We start from the raw sequence: 18,309 nt of genomic DNA, 5'->3' as shown, positions 1-18,309 counted from the left end.
CTCTAGAGGTCAAAGGTCACAGGCTACAGGGGGAAATATATGTAAATTTTTAAAACCACTTTCGCTCAAGAACTATAGCGCCCTCAGGGTTCATGCTTGGTACAATGATGGCCCATGACCCTTAGATATTTCCTGTAGTAACATCTACCCCAGAGGTTAAAGGTCATGGGCTACAGTTAGCAATATGTGTAAAATGTCAAACAGCTCTAGCTCAAGAACTACAGCGCCCTCAGGGTTCATACTTGGTACAATGATGACCCATGACCCTTGATGTATTCTATATTAGCCGCATCCCCAGAGGTCAAAGTCTAAAGGCTTTAAAAAGCAAAATAGGTACGACTTATTAACACAGTGTAGCGCAATAGGTAGTATTTTGTTAGCTACCTGTGCTTGCAATGATAAAGGTCTGAATCGTACGTCAAGAAAATTGATCACTTGACAAAAACTTCCTTAAAAGGGAATGTGTAGGCATTTTGATTCGTTTGTGAATAGGGGAAGGGGGTTAGGTGTGGTCACGGGCATAGATATTCGTGTTTGGTAAAACACATTACTGTGGCATCTAGTTATCTATGCCCGTGCAACGGGGCATAGATATTGTATTCGTTGCGTTTAGTTTTCTCCTTCTTCGCCTTCTTCTCCTTCTCCTTAAGACCAGTCCTTTGCACCCCTCTAGCTTAAGAACTAAATTAGCCTCGGGGCCCATACTTGGTATAATGATGGCCCATGACCCCTAGAAATTTCCTGGGGTAGCCTCGACCCCAGAGGTCAAAGGTCATGGGCTACAGAGGGAAATATGTGTAAAATTTGAAGCATCTCTAGCTCAAGAACTATAGCGCCCTCAGAATTCATACTTAATATAATGATGACCCATGACCCCTAGAGGTAACCTAAGGTAGCCACGACCCCAGAGGTCAAAGGTCACAGGCTACAGAGGGCAATATGTGTAAATTTTAAAACCACTTTAGCTCAAGAACTATAGCGCCCTCAGGGTTATTGCTTGGTACAATGATGACCCATGACCCTTAGATATGTCCTGCAGTAACATCGACAGAGGTCAAAGGTCATGGGCTACAGTGAGCAATATGTGTAAAATTTCAAACAGCTCTAGCTCAAGAACTACAGCACCCTCAGGGTTCATACTTGGTACAATGATGACCCATGACCCTTGACGTATTCTATATTAGCAGCATCCCCAGAGGTCAAAGTCTTAAGGCTTTAAATAGCAAAATAGGTACGACCTACTAACATAGTGCAGCGCAATAGGTAGTATTTTGTTAGCTACCTGTGTTTGCAATGATGATGGTCTAAATCGTACGTCAAGAAAACTGATCACTTGACAAAAACTCCCTTAAAAGGGAATGTGTAGGTATTTTGATTTTGGTTCCTTGGACAAGAAGGTTGTCATGATGGGACAAGGGGTGTGGGTGGTTGAGGGGTGGGATATTAGAGAGAGTGTGGTCCACTCTGGTGGTATTTTAGAGAGAGTGAGGGTCTGATGAGGTATAAGAGAGAGTGAAGGCTTGGTAGGGTATTAGAGAGAGAGTGGGCAAGTCTGGTGGTGTTTTAGAGCGAGTGAGTGTCTGGTGGAGTATAAGAGAGAGTGAAGGCTTAGTGGGGTATTAGAGAGAGTATGGGTCAGCCTGGTGGTATTTTAGAGCGAGTGAGTGTCTGGTGGAGTATAAGAGAGAGTGCGGGTCTGGTGGTGCATTAGAGAGAGTGTGGTCCAGTCTGGTGGTGTTTTAGAGAGATTGATGATCTGATGGGATATAAGAGAGAGTGGAGGCTTGGTAGGGTATTAGAGAGAGTGTGGGCCAGTCTGATGGTGTTTTAGAGAGAGTGAGTGTATAGCAGAGTATAAGAGAGAGTGAAGGCTTAGTGGGGTATTAGAGAGACTCAGAGTATGGGTCAGCCTGGTGGTGTTTTAGAGCGAGTGAGTGTCTGGTGGAGTATAAGAGAGTGATGGTCTGGTGGGGTGTTAGAGAGAGTGTGGCCACGGGCATAGATATTCGTGTTTGGTCAAACACAACTGTGGTTTCTAGTTCTCGTTCTTCTTCTCACGCTTCCTTTGCACCCCTCTAGCTCAAGAACCAAAGTAGCCTCGGGGCCCAAACTTGGTATAGTGATGGCCCGTGACCCCTAAAAATTTCCTGGGGTAGCCGCGACCCCAGAGGTCAAAGGTCATGGGCTACAGGGGACAATATGTGAAAAATTTCAAACAGCTCTAGCTCAGGATCTATAGTGCCCTCAGGGTTCATACTTAGTATAATGATGACCCATGACCCCTAGAAGTACCCTATGATAGCCACGACCCCAGAGGTCAAAGGTCATAGGCTACAGGGAGCAATATGTGCAAACTTTTAAAACAGCTTTAGCTCAAGAACTGTAGCGCCCTCAGGGTTCATACTTAGTACAATGATGGCCCATGACCTTTAGATATTTACTGCAGCAACATCGACCCCAGAGGTCAAATGTCTTGGGCTACAGTGAGTAATATGTGTAAAATTTCAAACAGCTCGAGCGTAAAAACTAGAGCGCCCTCAGGGTTCATACTTGAAACAATGATAGCCCATGACCCTAGATGTATTCTGTGGTAGCCGCAACCCCAGAGGTCAAAGTTCAAAGGCGTTAAAAGCAAAGTAGGTACGACCTATTAACGCAATAGGTAATATTTTGTTAGCTATCTGTTTTTCCAATGATAACGGCCCGAATCGTACGTCTAGGAAACTGATCACTTGACAAAAACTGCCTTAAAAGGGAATAGGAGAAGGGGGTTAGGTGTGGTCACGGGCATAGATATTCGTGTTTGGGCAAACACAACTGTGGTTTCTAGTTGTAAATTGTGCCAACTGTGGACCACCACTCCTACAATTTGTTTTGTGCAAAAATGTCCAACCGTGAACCTTTTTTTATTAGTCCAGGTCTGGATCTTCAAAGTGCTCTAGTTTTAAAATTAATCAAAATCAAGAATAACATCAAACAAATCCTCCTTCTTGCACATTACACTTGATTCATACCTGTATTGTGGTTATAATAATAAGCCTAAACAAGAATGAATTGTCTTTAAAAATGACAAAGTTCATGGATCATTTATATTTGTTTAACTTTCAATTTTCATATCATAACCTACTCTGCACTGGTTTTACAATTAGTGATTTGAGGCATAATGATACCTACATCATGACTCTGGAAATAATTTTTTTTTAAAAAACATCATTTTGCATTTAGGTTTTTAAGCCTACGGGGAACAAATTTGGCATTTTTAGCACTTTAATTTATTCATGGTGTGCTACAGGTCCAGATTGACACATTCTGTGTCTATATCACACCCATGATGCCCATAAAGATTATTTTTTGACCTACCATCTTTATTCTTTCTAGGGGATATGGTCAGGGCCATCACTATAGGGGGGTATGGGAATGAGACACCCACCAATTGTTAATTTTGTCGGTAGAAAGAATGTTGTTGGCAAAAGCATAGGATTGTCAGCAAATTGCAAGAGTCATAAAAATAAAATTGCAAATACAGGTAGCGAACAAAATGCTACCTAAAGCGCTACACTGTGTTAATAGGTCGTACCCCCGGTCGTACCTATTTTGCTTTTTAGAACCTTCGAACTTTGACCTGTGGGGTTGCTGCTACCATAGAATACATCTAAGGACATGGACCATCATTGTATTAAATATAGACCCTGAGGGCCGGCGCCGTAGTTCGTGAGCTAGAGCTGTTTGAAATTTTACACAATATTGCTCCCTGTAGCCCATGACCTTTAGCCACTGGGGTCGATGTTACTGCAGGAAATATTTATGGGTCATGGGTCATCATTGTACCAAGTATGAACCCTGAGGGCGCTACAGTTCTTGAGCTAAAGCTATTTTAAAAGTTTACACATATTGCTCCCTGTAGCCTATGAACTTTGACTTTTGGGGTCGTGGCTACCATAGAATACTTTTAGGGGTCATGGGCCATCACTATACTAATTATGAACCCTGAGGGCGCTTTAGTTCTTGAGCTAGAGATGTTTCAAATTTTAAACATATTGCCCCCTGTAGCACATGACCTTTGACCTCTGGGGTCGGGACTACCCTGGGAAATTTTTAGGGGTCATGGGCCATCATTATACCAAGTATGGGCCCCGAGGCTACTTTAGTTCTTGAGCTAGAGGAATGCAAAGGACTGGTCTTGAGAAGGAGGAGAACCTGAAGACTAAACACAACGAATACAATATCTATGCCCCGTTGCACGGGCATAGATAAAAAGAAGAAGACTAAACAGAACGAATACAATATCTATGCCCCGTTGCACGGGCATAGATAATAATATTGAAATGAACAGGTTGAGTGAAGATAATGTTTCTGTTATGAATTTACAGCGTGTTTATTGGGTTTGCACTTTTGTATAGGGCTGCTGCAACCTTTGAAATCCGGCCATCTACCATTGAAATTTTCTCAACGAGATCGCAGAGGTGTCAAAATTCGCAGTATAAAATGCTGCATTCAGCGAGTTTCATAATATTGATTTGCTCAAACCCTTTTGGTTTTAAATCATACTACTTGTTTTGAACAGTGTATTTATCGTTTCCATACCATTCATATAACATTATTAAAGTTGTTTTATTGCGTTATCATAGATGTTAAAATATGCCTCACACTTCAAAATTGCTTGCGCCACCTGCACCTGCCTTGCCAACGATGTATTTACAAAGACCCTCCCACCATATTACTCTACCCAGGGCACATAATTATTGTACCACCCCTACATACAGGGTGGTTAAAGGGGACGCCCGCCAGAGCATTTCTTCTGGGTGAACCAAGCCTGCCTAATTATCAAATTAATCAGCGACAATTGATGTTTTAATGTTTATTGCATCCAGTAGCACCTGTCAAATTTAGAGGTAATCTTGTTACGAATTAAATTGATAACAGGCAGGTTTGGTTAACCCCAGAGGAACTGCTCTGACGGGACTTCCTCTTTAAAACAAACAAACACCAAACCCACTTTTGACAGCAATAACAAACTTAATTCAAATAGAAAAGTAAATTAAGGGGTAGGGCAAAGGGGGGGGCAAGGCAAATTTCAAGGGGAAAAATTTGACGAAAATTTTCCAAAATTAGCTAAAAATCACGGGGGGGCAAAGACTTCTCAAAGCAGGGCAGCTTGAACCCCCTCCCTTCTACCTCCACACTCCCTTGCCACCCTTGACTACGCCACTGGTTCAGCGAGACGACTTTCTAATTTTGCCCCTTGTAAATTGTTGCCATTGTGCCACTGAATATTCAAGCATGCATCAGTATAATCATGTGTTCCATAGTGAAATGGTGCGGTCATTCAGCATGCGAGAGAGGGTGTTTATCGCTCTAAAATGCTCTCAAAAAGTGTCTGAATATTTTTTTCCGTCATTTTCATTCAAATGAGCAAAATAATCTTCCGACTATGTCTAAGATTTTCCCACCACTTTTGCTTAATGGTATATATTATATTGACAAGTAAATTAAATTTTGAAATATTTCCGTTATGTAGGTCAAATTGTCAAAAGTGGGATTCTTTGTTAACCACCTTGTACATAGGCCTATGGTAATTTTACATCCAGCGAGAAACAAAGAAGCACGTCGTCGTTGCTATTAGAAACCGTAGCGTTTCCTACAAAATGACCCTGTAAAGGAAAGGAAAAATAGAAAAAGGAAGGATGCTAACAATAATAATTACATTAATAACAATAATTAAGAAAATACTATTATTATTATTGTTTATAATTATGATAATTATAAGCACATTGTCAAAAACTATAAGAGAAGTATAAGATCCAGCGCAATGCTAATTAAAGTACAGATATGATATTTCAACTAGATTTTCTTTCTCCCGCCATAGACGGTCAATACAAACACTTCCAACTGAAGTCAGAGGTCCCGAGTTCCCCGGGCCCGAGTTCAACCATCTCTATATTCCACCCACAGATTGCTCATTCAAAATAGTAAACTTCCATCACGTCCTCACTTAAAGCCTTATTTCAGGAAAATTGAGTTTCACTATAGTCTTTTTTTCTTCAAAATTTTTTTCCAGAATTTACCTTTATTTTTTTCAAACCCGATTTTTTTGGCATATTTGTAATACTTACACATGTTTTAACTTAAATCTATGAGCAAACTGTCAAATTCGCCCTATTTGTAGTAAAACGGGACGATTTTCTGTTGGTCCGACATAAAATCATAATGTTTTAGATTATGATTTTATGTCGGCCACGATCGCAAACCGTAGTCTCCTACAAAACTAGTTTGGTTACAAATTGGCCGCGTAGGAGACTAACTCTGAGGCCGCACTCGCTGTCCTAGTGCGAGATGTTTCGAGTGATAGAGGTGAAGTTTATGATGTTGTTTCTTTGCAAATTCCCAATGTTTTTCACGTGCAAATGTATTGGGAACTTTCATAATGATTAAATATTATCATTTTGGAAGAAAAAAAGAAAAATCTAAAAATTTAAAAAGATCGTACATTAAGGCTTTAACCCATGCAGACAAATCAGTCCACTAATATAGACTATCGGCTGTGCTTGATTATTTTAGTATTTTTATATTGTTGATACAGGCAATAAGGCGTTGTAAATCTATGTTATCGAATCTAGCTAGTATGCGTTATGGCCGTCGACGATTTAAATGCAAACAGATGTAACTCTTCTCACCTTGTAGGGAAATACGGCAATTGACGACACAGTATCCTTCGCATAGAACGAATACGTTTCTATAAACAATGAGAAATAATAATAATAATAATAATAATAATAATAATAATAATAATAATAATAATAATAATAATAAAAATAAAAATAATAATAATAATAATAATAATAATAATAATAATAATAATAATAATAATAATAATAATAATAACAATAATTAGTAGTATATGGTCATTTTCATGGTAAAGGGTGTAACTTTGGATTTTTAACATTTTGATCTGTAGTGTTCTAATAAAGACACAGAATTCCATGATTTTTGGTCACATAAGTCATCTAGTTAGCAGCTACCTTGGGTAGCATAATCATCTTTGGGAATTACTGCGTTCAGTTTTAGCAGGCTTAAATGTACTCAATATTGCCATTTTGAAAAACTATAAAAAACAGTAACATTTTTGTAAAACCCTGTGTTTTCTTCAGTTAGTTCATGGATATTTTTTCTTATCCTGAAAGTATGGTCATATGTTCAGTAAACACTGCCACATTAGATTTAATTGTGAACAGCCCTGTATTTTTGAGAACCGGACTTCGATATTTGTCGTTTCGAGGCTTCATTTTCCGTTAACAATTGTTAACAAACTTTGTGGGTATAGCTTTGGTTCATAATTCTTGGTTATTTCTTCACTTCTTCTTGATTCATAACAGTTGATATCTTAACTTGAAATGGGTAACAAAAATTAGTTGATTTGCAAGCTTTTAAGATTTTTATAAAATCTTGACTTCAAAGAGCCCTTTTTCCGTTAACTTTTTTGAAGCCTCCGAAACAAACTGTTCAGCAAGCTTGGGCAAATATAAATAAAAGAGCTCATCCAATCTACAGGGTGTCCCAAAAGTCTCGATACCTTTTTAAACCATTGTATCTTTAAGAAGAAATAGTATACAGAAAATATGAAAACATATTTAGAAAGAGGACATTTGGGCAATTTTTTGGTACCAAACTTGCTAATATTTGCATGTTGTAGTATGAAGATACGAGCAAATGTTTATCATATTGGAAAATCGTTCTTTCAACCGGAGAAACAAAAACACTTGATTAAATGTAAACGAATTGTCAAATTAACACCCTCTTCTGCATTTGCTCACAATCCTAACGAAGTGTCTTGGTAAAGTAATTTTCCTTATCTCAAGGATTTTATAATGTTTTGATTGAGTTGATACCCATATCATTACTGAATTGTCACATTGAAACTCCCCTTTTCATGCTAAGTCAGAAGACATTATGCATGAATATAGCGCATATGCAAAAATGGTTAATGGGAACAAATCACCAGGAACATTGTCAAATTGAAACACTATTCCCAACAACTTTTTTATTATTTTGTTCTTCCGTAGTTTGGACTTTTTGTTTGTTTTGCAAGTAGTCTATTCGGAATATGTTCAAGATGTCCATCATATAATTCGCACACTCGCGTACTCTGACAGTGAAGTACTGAATGACGCTTCTGCAAGTGGCTCTTTCAAGTTTTCTTATCTCACTCTTTATGTTTTCCTTCAAGTCGGGTATGCTGCGAGGTTTTGTGCTATACACTCGGTCTTTGAGATAACCCCACAGAAAAAATCAGGTTGACTTAAATCCGGAGAATGAGGTGGCCAAGTTTGATCAGTTTTGAGGAACATTATTTTTCATGGAAACGATTTTCAAGCCATTGGAGAGTCACTTTTGCGGGGTGTGGAGTCGCACCGTCCTGTTGAAACCATTGTTTTGCTCTGCTACCCCCCCCATTCCATTCAAGCGCATTCAAGCGATTTGTTTTTGCACAGTGCTGACATTTTGTATGCACGTATAAGTGATAAATGGCGTTGTATCAACATGACTTACAATATTCAACAACAAATTCACATTCTTTGGTTTTATGCCGAAACGAAATCGGTCAAACTTACTCAAAAGAAGTTCAACGAACATTATCAACTCACTGGACATGCTCGAGCACCATCAAAATGCTACATAAAAACATTGTCAACAAATTCTTTAAGACAGGATCAGTACGTGATTCAGTGCGCTATGGACGTAGGAACACGCGGCGATACACGAAACATTGATAAAGTAAGACGTGCTGTATCGGCAAGCCCAAGAAGATCTGCGAATGTTCAGAAAAGGAATGACTGCTGTATGGTACTACGCGTTATGTGCCTATACATTCATCTAACATTATTTTTAAGTAGGAGGCACGAAAAAGGGGGCAAGTTTGGTACCAAAACAATTGCCCAAGTGTCTTCTTTCCAAATATGTTTTCAAATTTTTTGTATACCATTTCTTCTTAAAGATACAAAGGTTTAAAAAGGTATCGAGACTTTTGGGACACCCTGTATTTATCAAAATGTAGCAAAGTAGATCCTCAAGTCACCTGTTTTTAAATCGTGGAGATATATATCACCGTTTGAAAATGGGACCCAATACAAACTTTCCGTTAACAATTGAAGCCTCCGAAACAAATGAAGCCTCCGAAACAACAATAAGATTAATTATCATCTATGCATATCTAAATTGGTGTTTCATACTGATATCTGCATTGTAATTGTTACTTGATATGTGCAGAATGTCATAAATTTAAAAAAAATTGATATTATGGTTAATGTTTGAAAATATACTGATACCCAAAAAGCCTGTTTCGGAGGCTTCACATGCAAAAAACACCATACTTAACAAATGGGCAAAAAAGTTAACATGTTATAAATCTACAATATCTGCCGCATAGAATCATTGATTCAATACACACAAGAAAATAACAGCTTAGATGATCCCAACAGTGTTGTTTTCAAAAAAACTACTTCTGCAATGTTTAACCATTGTTAACATGAAGCCTCCGAAACAAAAAAAATGACTTGCTGTGATAATTTAATTTTTGTCACAACTGAAATTCAATACTTAGAAGCAAAGCATGAAAATTGGTAATTGTGATATTTTTTACTTATTTTTTCATGTCAACTTGCAGTAGTTAGCCAAATATTTTACTTTTATGATCACCTGTGTTGTTAACTGAAGCCTCCGAAACACAAATCGCTTGAATTGCCAATTCTAAAAATAACTCCAATTTCTGTGAAACTTGGCTGGGAGGTTCCTTTTATCAAGTAGTATTTGTACATGAAGTTAGACATTCAAATTATTTTAGGAACCTAATTAAAACTTAAAAAATATGTTTAAGGTTGGGAAATTTCCATTGTAAATGACACTTTATGTAAAAATTTTTCAAAACTGCAATTATAAACATAGCAAAACATGGTATAAAATGTAACTTATATCTGTTGACTTACTTTGGAATGGGATTTCACATGTATTCCGAGCTTTCATGTCATAATTTTCTGAGCTTATGTAAAATACATTTTTCTTAGATTTTAACCAAAATGTTATGGAAATGTCAAATTTTTTATTAGAAATCAAAAGGTTTAAGCCTTGAAACATTATTTTACTGGAATTTAAGTTGCTTCTATGCATGATTTCAGTAAACAGAAACATATTTAAGTGGTTTGAAATTTTGACCCTAAAAATCAAAAGTTACACCCTTTACTGTGAAAATGACCATATAGTAGCAGTAGTAGTAGTAGTAGTAGTAGTAGTAGTAGTAGTAGTAGTAGTAGTAGTAGTAGTAGTAGTAGTAGTAGTAATGTCAACACACGTACTAATGGTCACCGCATGAATGTTTATTTACCTCCTTTCTTAATGGGGCACCATGGCACTTTTCTATCCAACGTGTAGTCACAGAAGTCGAGTACAAAGTTGTATGGCCACTGATTAAGGTTTACTACTAGATCTCCGGCAATAAGGGTGTGTGCTAATGACAAAAACAAAAATATATTTAGGAAAATTTCATTTTTATTGCATCTGTAGCCCACAGCTAAAACAACCTCGTTGCAACATTTAAAATTCAATTTAAATAAAACTTAATTTTTGGACTTACACATTTTGGACTTGTGGATCTTTATACCTTAATACTGACACTCCATACTCCACACACCCACACCCAACTCATATCCATCACGAGCCACACCAACACTCCCCAACCACACACCACACACACACCCATCCCCCTACATACCCCGTGCCCGAATTTTCGTTTCATAATTATATCCATATTGTAGATGGCCACGTCGTATTATTGTGGTATCGGTTACAATTTTACATGATGGCATCAATTTCATGTGGTATGACCGTATTCATTATTTCCTAGCAAAGTAGATTTAAACTGTCATTCAACACAAAATATATTGAGATAGTTACCTCAATATTTCGATGAGTATAACACACATCTTCATCAGGAGGGCTACATTATTTCCTACTCATATTCGGTCAATGAAATACATTATAATCTAAAACCGAATTGAAAAGACTAATTTCCGTCTGACGTCAGTGCAAAGGTGCAGTGTGATTGGTTGCTGACCTTCGCAGTGCGGCATTATTGGTCTGGTTGACAGGACGTCATACACAAACTATAGTCTTTTTAATTCGGTCTCGAATTATAGGCAACCTCGTACATGTCAGTGATTACAATTTAGTAAGCGATTACTGGTATGCTTACAGTGTCACTACATTGTCAGCCTTATCACATACTGACGTATTCGATATTATGAACTTTTTTGAGAAAATTGGTATATTAGTTTGTTATGTTCTACTCTATATATTCACCAAAAACCATGCATCAAAGTGGCTTAATTAGTCAGATATTAATTAATTTAATTATGTCGTATTTACAAAACCTTGAAATGTCTGCATCACATAACGACGTATAATTATGCCGATCACATATGGTCGAATCCAACCAAAAGTGTCCACGGGCCAAAAATAAAAGTCCGAAATAAAAATGTCTCCACAATTTTTTCCTTTTGCCCATTGATTGATGACATATTGGCCTTATAGGAACCAAAAGTGCCATTACTAATCTTGAAAAATAAATCCAGGACGTGTGATAGTAAATGTGATATCAAAACCCAATGTTACCTACGAATACCACTAGGATGCTTTAACTATCGCAATACTAATCAACCTAAAACAAATGGAATATTCCCATTAACGCTTTTTTCGTGTAATGTAGACCACAGGGTGTCAGGAAAATGCTAGCTCAACCAGAAAATATTTGTTTTTATTTTTATAACGATCAATATGATCTTAGTCAATTTATGCTAGTTTATTTTTGAAAATGAAGTTTAGGTCAGTTTCTGTATTTTATTTATCAAATGAGTATGAATCAATTTACACATTGTATAAGAACGAGTAGGATATATGTTTTCAAGAATATTAGGAATTATAAGCATACACCTAACGCTTTATACAATGAAAAGGTGAACAAACCCGGGTATTCGTAGGTAACATGAGCGATTTAACAATATCTATATTGAGTTTAGAGGTTTAAAGTTTGCTATTATGGTAATGAATTAATAAAATGGTAGTTTTAGATCTCTTTCAGATGGTACGTCCAAATGAATAAATGCTATTAGATTAGATCAAAAATTTGTTGATGCTTTTAGCAAGATTTTGACCACTTCATTTTGATATACAAGTAGTTAATCAGCAATTTTACATAATAAATAATTGTTGAATGAATCCGTATATGGGTAATAATAGTGTCCTGGGGTACCGCTTAAAGTTTTTGACAATTAATTTCCATTGGTAGCGACACTTCATTACACATGTCATGTATTATGCTGTATTCGTAAGTAACATTTCAGTATTTGTAGGTAAGAATTAGACTTTTGGTGGATATCCCAATCAAAACTTCATTTTATAAAGCACTTTGAATGTATCATTTTCTTTATGTGCGTTTATTGATACTTTAGACCCTATCATGTATTAATAATGTCGGTTCACAGCGGTTGAAAGAGTATTGAAGTAAGAAACAAAGGCACTAAAGTGACTTTAATTTGCTTAATTGCACACAACTCGCTTAAAACCGTTATTGCAGACTTGTGAAGTCCATCGTGGAGTCAGTTACGTCTTGTGGCCTTTCGTTTGAGGGCAACTACAATTAGCTTTATACCAGGGTCCATCATTATGTTGTCTAGATCATGAGACAATGAGAACAGTCGTTTTTTTCCATGGTTTTCGTAGGTAACCTTAGCGAAAACGTCAAAAGTTACCTTCGAATAAATCAATTTGGACACAAATTACTCAGACACCAGAAGGTCGGTAAACATTTAAAATGAAGCACACATGACAGTTGACAAATCCAAGTATTTATCCCCTTCTAATCTTCTTTGAATCTGATTTTTCTTTCAAATGAGCAGACCGTCGTCTATTTCAGTACATATTTTTCAACAATTAAGCCGTATTCAGTTTTGCATAGTGGGCATGTATGTGAATTCGCAACTTTCATTGACATATGATTTGATAGCAAACATACAGGCCTTCGTTATGTACCAATATGGGCATTGGCATGAATGGCGGTGTTTCACAATACTGTCATGATGTCAAATTGTATTCGTACGTAACATTCGGTTACCGAAATTTACCTACGAATACTTGCTTTTATTGTTGACATCTCAGAAATGTTTAAACGCAGGCTATTGAAACTTGGTAGAAATAAAGAGTGTATTACCCTGCACCTATTGCTTAACTATTGTTTACTATTCTCTCACTTTGTGGAAATGACACAGCTTTTAACATGTATTCGGAGGTAATGCATATTTTTTACCAAACCTACCTTTGTGCCATTTAGAATTTCTGGCAGCTAAACACAATAATAAAGATGCCTGAATGCAATGCATTTCAGTATTGGACATATCAAAGCTTGTATCAATTGCGCATTTATTAGTGATTTCCATTTTAAAGATATATCTAGTGCTATGAAAAATTGTATTCGTAGGTAATGTAAAAAATACCACTCAAAAAATGATCACAAAAAATTCATAATTATGTACAAAGATGTGAAAAATGGAACAGGCAATCTTTGAATACACGCCTTTCAGGAAATCAATTTAGATTCAATCCAATGACTTCTTTTCATAACTGATTTAGACGTTTTTAAAAATACTTTTGAAAAAATGGGTAAAAATAGCATGTTTTGGGGTCTCTGTGTCTAAGTTTTTCACAGAAGGGGTCTTATTATATATGGCGCGAAGCGTATGATCAAGGCGAATAAACACAATACAAAATGAATGAATGCCAATTGATTAATACTTTTAAGTTATGGCCCTGAACATGCCGTGTACACTTTTCGTTGATTCGACCATATACTGCGCAAGCCCAGTATATCGTATCTGCAATTTGAAGAATTTGTCGTTTCACATACTGATGTATTTGAGCTACGTATTTGCGCGACTCTGTCATTGCACGGCAAAATTGCTGTTTTGTGCTTTTCACATACTGACGTATTTGCGCAACTGTTTCACATAGTGACGTATTTGCGCGATGTATTTGTCATTTGAACGGCGAAATTGACATTAGTCCTTTTAACATAGTGACATATTTTATTTAATATTGATTTTTTGCAGAATAAGTTATGCTCTGATAGTGATAAGTGAATTATATTGAAAATATGGTATATTTGCATTACTGTTAACCCGGTTTGGAGAAGGTATAGAGAAGGTGTCGAAGGGTTTAAGAAGTCATTATTATGCCGTTTGGCAAAACAACACGAGCTTTGCTGTACATTAATTTCGAAGTTTAACACCATTATTTTTCATTCGTACAGAGTCTGATTCTGAACAAATTTCAATCTTCACCCAGAGCAGCCAACGCACATAAACGTTGACAAAAAACCAGTGCATCTGTTCGTATTCGAACCGGCGATCTTCATATTTACTAACACGACACTCTAGCCAAATGAGCCACAGAGGCAGACTGGAGAAGAGCGGAAGATTTTATACTATAGGTATTAGGTTTGAAATCTGGAATTCAACTAATTGTCGTTTCCGAGACGCAGAATCAGACGACAATGGCTTTAACTCAAAGACAATAATGTTCAAAGACAATATTGTTTCAAAGAAACAACTGTTGCTCCAAAACAATAGCAAACAAGCTTAAACTATAAATTAGCCCCCAATAAAGGGCAGGGCCTGACGAATGAGGGAAATGAGGCCGGTGGCTTCCATACGATGACTAAACACTTCAAGTGTGATCCCAATATAAGAGCCCCGTAGGGCCAAAAAGCAATAGTAACCTTTTTACACAGCCGTGACGTTAGTCTTCTTCTTCCACAAATTACGTAGGACAGTGACGCCACTTGCACACATGCATTGTTATTACCCAGTCTCTATGAGGTGTACTCAGATTTGGGGTCAAAGGTCATTAAGGGGTCATTTCCGGTATAAAACGAAATAACTTTAAAAAGATTTATTAGCTAAAGAAAACATAACACAGTGACGGTACATGCCCAAATGAATAGATGTAACTCAGTGTTTACGTGGTATTTTTTATTTGGAGTAATTAAGAGTCATTAAGGGGTCACTTCCGGTCATTAAGGGGTCACTTCCGGTCTGAGACGAAAAACCTTCAAAATGCCCCTTCTGCCACGAATGATATAGCAAAGTGATGCCACCGTGCACACATGCATTGACATTAGCCAATGTCTATGGGGTTTCATATATTTTGGCGTCAAAGGTCATTAAGGGGTCACAACACGGCTGTGTTTGTGGTCTTAGACTACAGCTATGTCTAGTTTAAAGTTAATTTTCAAAAACCAGATATAAATACCAAGGACGCGTTTTTTTTTAATTTCATTTTTGTATTTTGACCAAATTTGGGCGAAAATCAAGCTTTCTTATGTTTTTTTAACTGAGCATTTTTCAACCATTTTTGGTACAAATTTCTCAAAGTTGGTTAAAATTTTAAAAAATAGGTCCTAGATAATTGATCTAGTTTTTTAAAATTAATAAAAAAATTGGGCTAAAAATTGATTTTTGTGATTTTCTCCAAAATGAGAACTCAAAGATGAATTCATCAAGTCTTTGCTTTTCTAAATATATTTACTTTCATGTACTTTAAACCTATAATGTAGCAGTTCCAGAAGTTTTCATAATTCCAGGGTAAAGACCACCCTTAACAAATACTACCTTTCTTTGTACCGTATATGCTTTAACAGGGACATATTCTTTGGGAAGAGAGGGGCAAAATTGCACCCGCAATTCTTTCTCCATGTTATTTTATCAGGACAAGTGCGCGTACACTTTCATGAGCCATAATCAAGGTGATCACTTAGAGAATAAAGGTATTGTTTTTAGCCTCTATCGTCTCATATAACACGGGCGACATCATTATTTTAAGTAAAAGATTGCATGAACATTCTCAAGTGTTTAAGAATATGCTTTAAATAACTCAAGCTCATTGAGTGCTTTTCACTGGACCATAATATTTGGCCCCATTTGTCTGGTTTGTTACAATTATTTTCTTATCCCCGCCCCCCCCCCAAACAAAAAGAAGAACAAAACTGACAATAACATACCTGCTGTGAAATTGAGTTCAAGCCGTGTTTCGCCGTTAAGCTGAATAGGCCATGGAGTTACAGAAAAGCTGAACGGAGGTCCTGTAAAAATAAAAAGAGGGTGAATTTACGATTCTACTCATGGATGAATTGTACTACTACTACTACTATTATTATTATTATTATTATTATTATTATTATTGTTGTTGATGTCGTTTTTATTAGTAGTAGTTAAAAGTCAAAGTTAAATCCTTCCCAAGCCTTTCGGCCCATTGGGCTGCGCCTATCTCCGTTTCATAACCCTACTCCATTCTTTCAATCCCGATCGTGAGGCGGACGCTCTAACCACTGGGCCACCATACCGGTGGTAGTATTATTATTATTAGTAGTAGTATTAATATCACTATTATTATTATTATTATTATTATTATTATTATTATTATTATTATTATTATTATTATTATTATTATTATTATTATTATTATTATTATCATTATTATTATCATCATTATTATTATTATTATTATTATTATTATTAGTAGTAGTAGTAGTAGTAGTAGTAGTAGTAGTAGTAGTAGTAGTAGTAGTAGTAGTAGTAGTAGTAGTAGTAGTAGTAGTAGTAGTAGTAGTAGTAGTAGTAGTAGTAGTAGTATTGTTATTATTATCATCATTTTTATTATTTTTATTATTATTATTATCATTATTATTATTATTATTATTATTATTATTATTAGTAGTAGTAGTAGTAGTAGTAGTAGTAGTAGTAGTAGTAGTAGTAGTAGTAGTAGTAGTAGTAGTAGTATTATTATTATTATTATTATTATTATTATTATTATTATTATTATTATTATTATTATTATTATTATTATTATTATATAAATCTTTTACTCACTCACCACAATTTTTCATTTGAAACCAGTCCGATTGGGGTATCCAATGAGATGTTGTTGAAATTTCCTTTCGAGAAAGTTGTTTAAACCAACGCGATTTAGCAGAGGTACAGATATGGTAGTCAAGAATCATGACAAACACCCATGACACATGTGTTATTGTGAAATATTTCATCTTCCACAGATTTGGCTTTCATCGAATAGAATCTTGTGAATTAAGCCTGCAAAGATAAACACTTAAATTTACACGAGTATGTTCTTAAAACCGATATATTTGAGCACGTGGTTGTTCATTTTATTTCGACAATTTATACACAGTTGACCTCGGATGAACTGAAACTGACATCGATCATTCCTTCATGCTCAACAAACCAACCAAACATTAACTCCTACAAATTCCTCATGTTAACCGTCTAACTTGTCTTTTCTGCCTTTGACGAATGGTTAGTATTAATATACTAATAGAAGTACATTTACAATGCATTTATTTGAGCTTAATGGCTCTAATTGCAAAACAAAATATAGCTCCTGCCATCCCACGCGCCTTAAAGGTATGATATTTTATCCAAAAATATTATTCACAATGTTTACTGTTTATTTTTAGTAGCAAACACATTTCATTATGAAAAATACTAATTACTCAATCCAAGCAATATTCACCCCAGTTCAAATTGTATCTGTCTGAATGTACTGATTGTTAGGCCTAAAGTTCTGCCAAGCTGTTGTTCAAAGCAAAGTTTCATGCCAAACAACACTTAATACATTATCGGCCTTATCGCACAATTTCCATGATTCGAGTTGAAATTCCAAAATCTTCTAAACCTTTCCCTGACCTGTTTGTAAATGTATATGGAACGCCTCCAGCTGTTAAATTGTGCAATTCGAACATGTTTTTACAGAGGGTGTAAACTGCTAATGAAGTAATCTATTGTATACTCGTACCCAAATTTCGTCATGGCATAGCATCCAGTTTGAGTTCGTGGTTTTGAAATATTGCAATTAAAAATAGTTTCTTTCAAATATGGGACAATTCTAGCATGTCTAGTTGAAACAATCTTTATACCGTATTATACCGCATGGCGTAAAAATATAAACAAAAAGAATATATAATCCAATAATAGGTGAAATGAAAAACAAATCATTAGAGGGGAAGCGGAATACACTTACCTATGTTCAGAAGACAGGACGAGGAAACATCAGACGACAGCACGAGAATGTAGTTTCTATGGTTCTGTAAGCTTCAATATAACAATTTGGTCAATAATGATCCGGGAAATCCAAAACCAACGCACGGTTTATTTTTAGGTTGCTGGAACAATGCAGCACCGTGCGTTGAATAAT

At 36.1% G+C, this 18,309-nt stretch overlaps 1 protein-coding gene across 2 annotated transcripts; it reads right to left on the bottom strand.

The window, feature by feature from the left end:
• Positions 1–5,172: 5,172 nt before the first annotated feature.
• Positions 5,173–18,265, bottom strand: LOC140136207 (uncharacterized). 2 transcript variants are annotated; one of them, XM_072157926.1, is made up of 6 exons: positions 18,136–18,265; positions 16,975–17,189; positions 16,100–16,180; positions 10,376–10,498; positions 6,675–6,733; positions 5,173–5,651 (listed from the first exon to the last, which is right to left on the bottom strand). In XM_072157926.1, the coding sequence occupies exons 2-6, from the start codon at positions 17,141–17,143 to the stop codon at positions 5,568–5,570; spliced, it is 516 nt and encodes a 171-aa protein (XP_072014027.1). In that variant the 5' UTR covers positions 17,144–17,189; positions 18,136–18,265; the 3' UTR covers positions 5,173–5,567. The 2 variants fall into 2 exon arrangements, with proteins under 2 accessions (XP_072014027.1, XP_072014028.1); XM_072157927.1 differs by lacking the exon at positions 18,136–18,265 and adding an exon at positions 17,629–17,749.
• Positions 18,266–18,309: the final 44 nt, after the last annotated feature.

Source organism: Amphiura filiformis, chromosome 16 (genome assembly GCF_039555335.1).
Source record: "Amphiura filiformis chromosome 16, Afil_fr2py, whole genome shotgun sequence".
Classification (NCBI taxonomy): Eukaryota; Metazoa; Echinodermata; class Ophiuroidea; order Amphilepidida; family Amphiuridae; genus Amphiura; species Amphiura filiformis.
This window is presented reverse-complemented; position numbering and strand designations above follow the sequence as displayed.

Excerpts from the sequence above, each read along its gene's own strand:
- LOC140136207 (XM_072157926.1), bottom strand. The coding sequence starts at position 17,143 with ATGAAATATTTCACAATAACACATGTGTCATGGGTGTTTGTCATGATT. Across the intron at positions 16,181-16,974 it reads GTTTCAAATGAAAAATTGTG|GACCTCCGTTCAGCTTTTCT; the intron begins GTGAGTGAGTAA and ends TTATTTTTACAG. Across the intron at positions 10,499-16,099 it reads TGAACTCAATTTCACAGCAG|CACACACCCTTATTGCCGGA; the intron begins GTATGTTATTGT and ends TTTTGTCATTAG.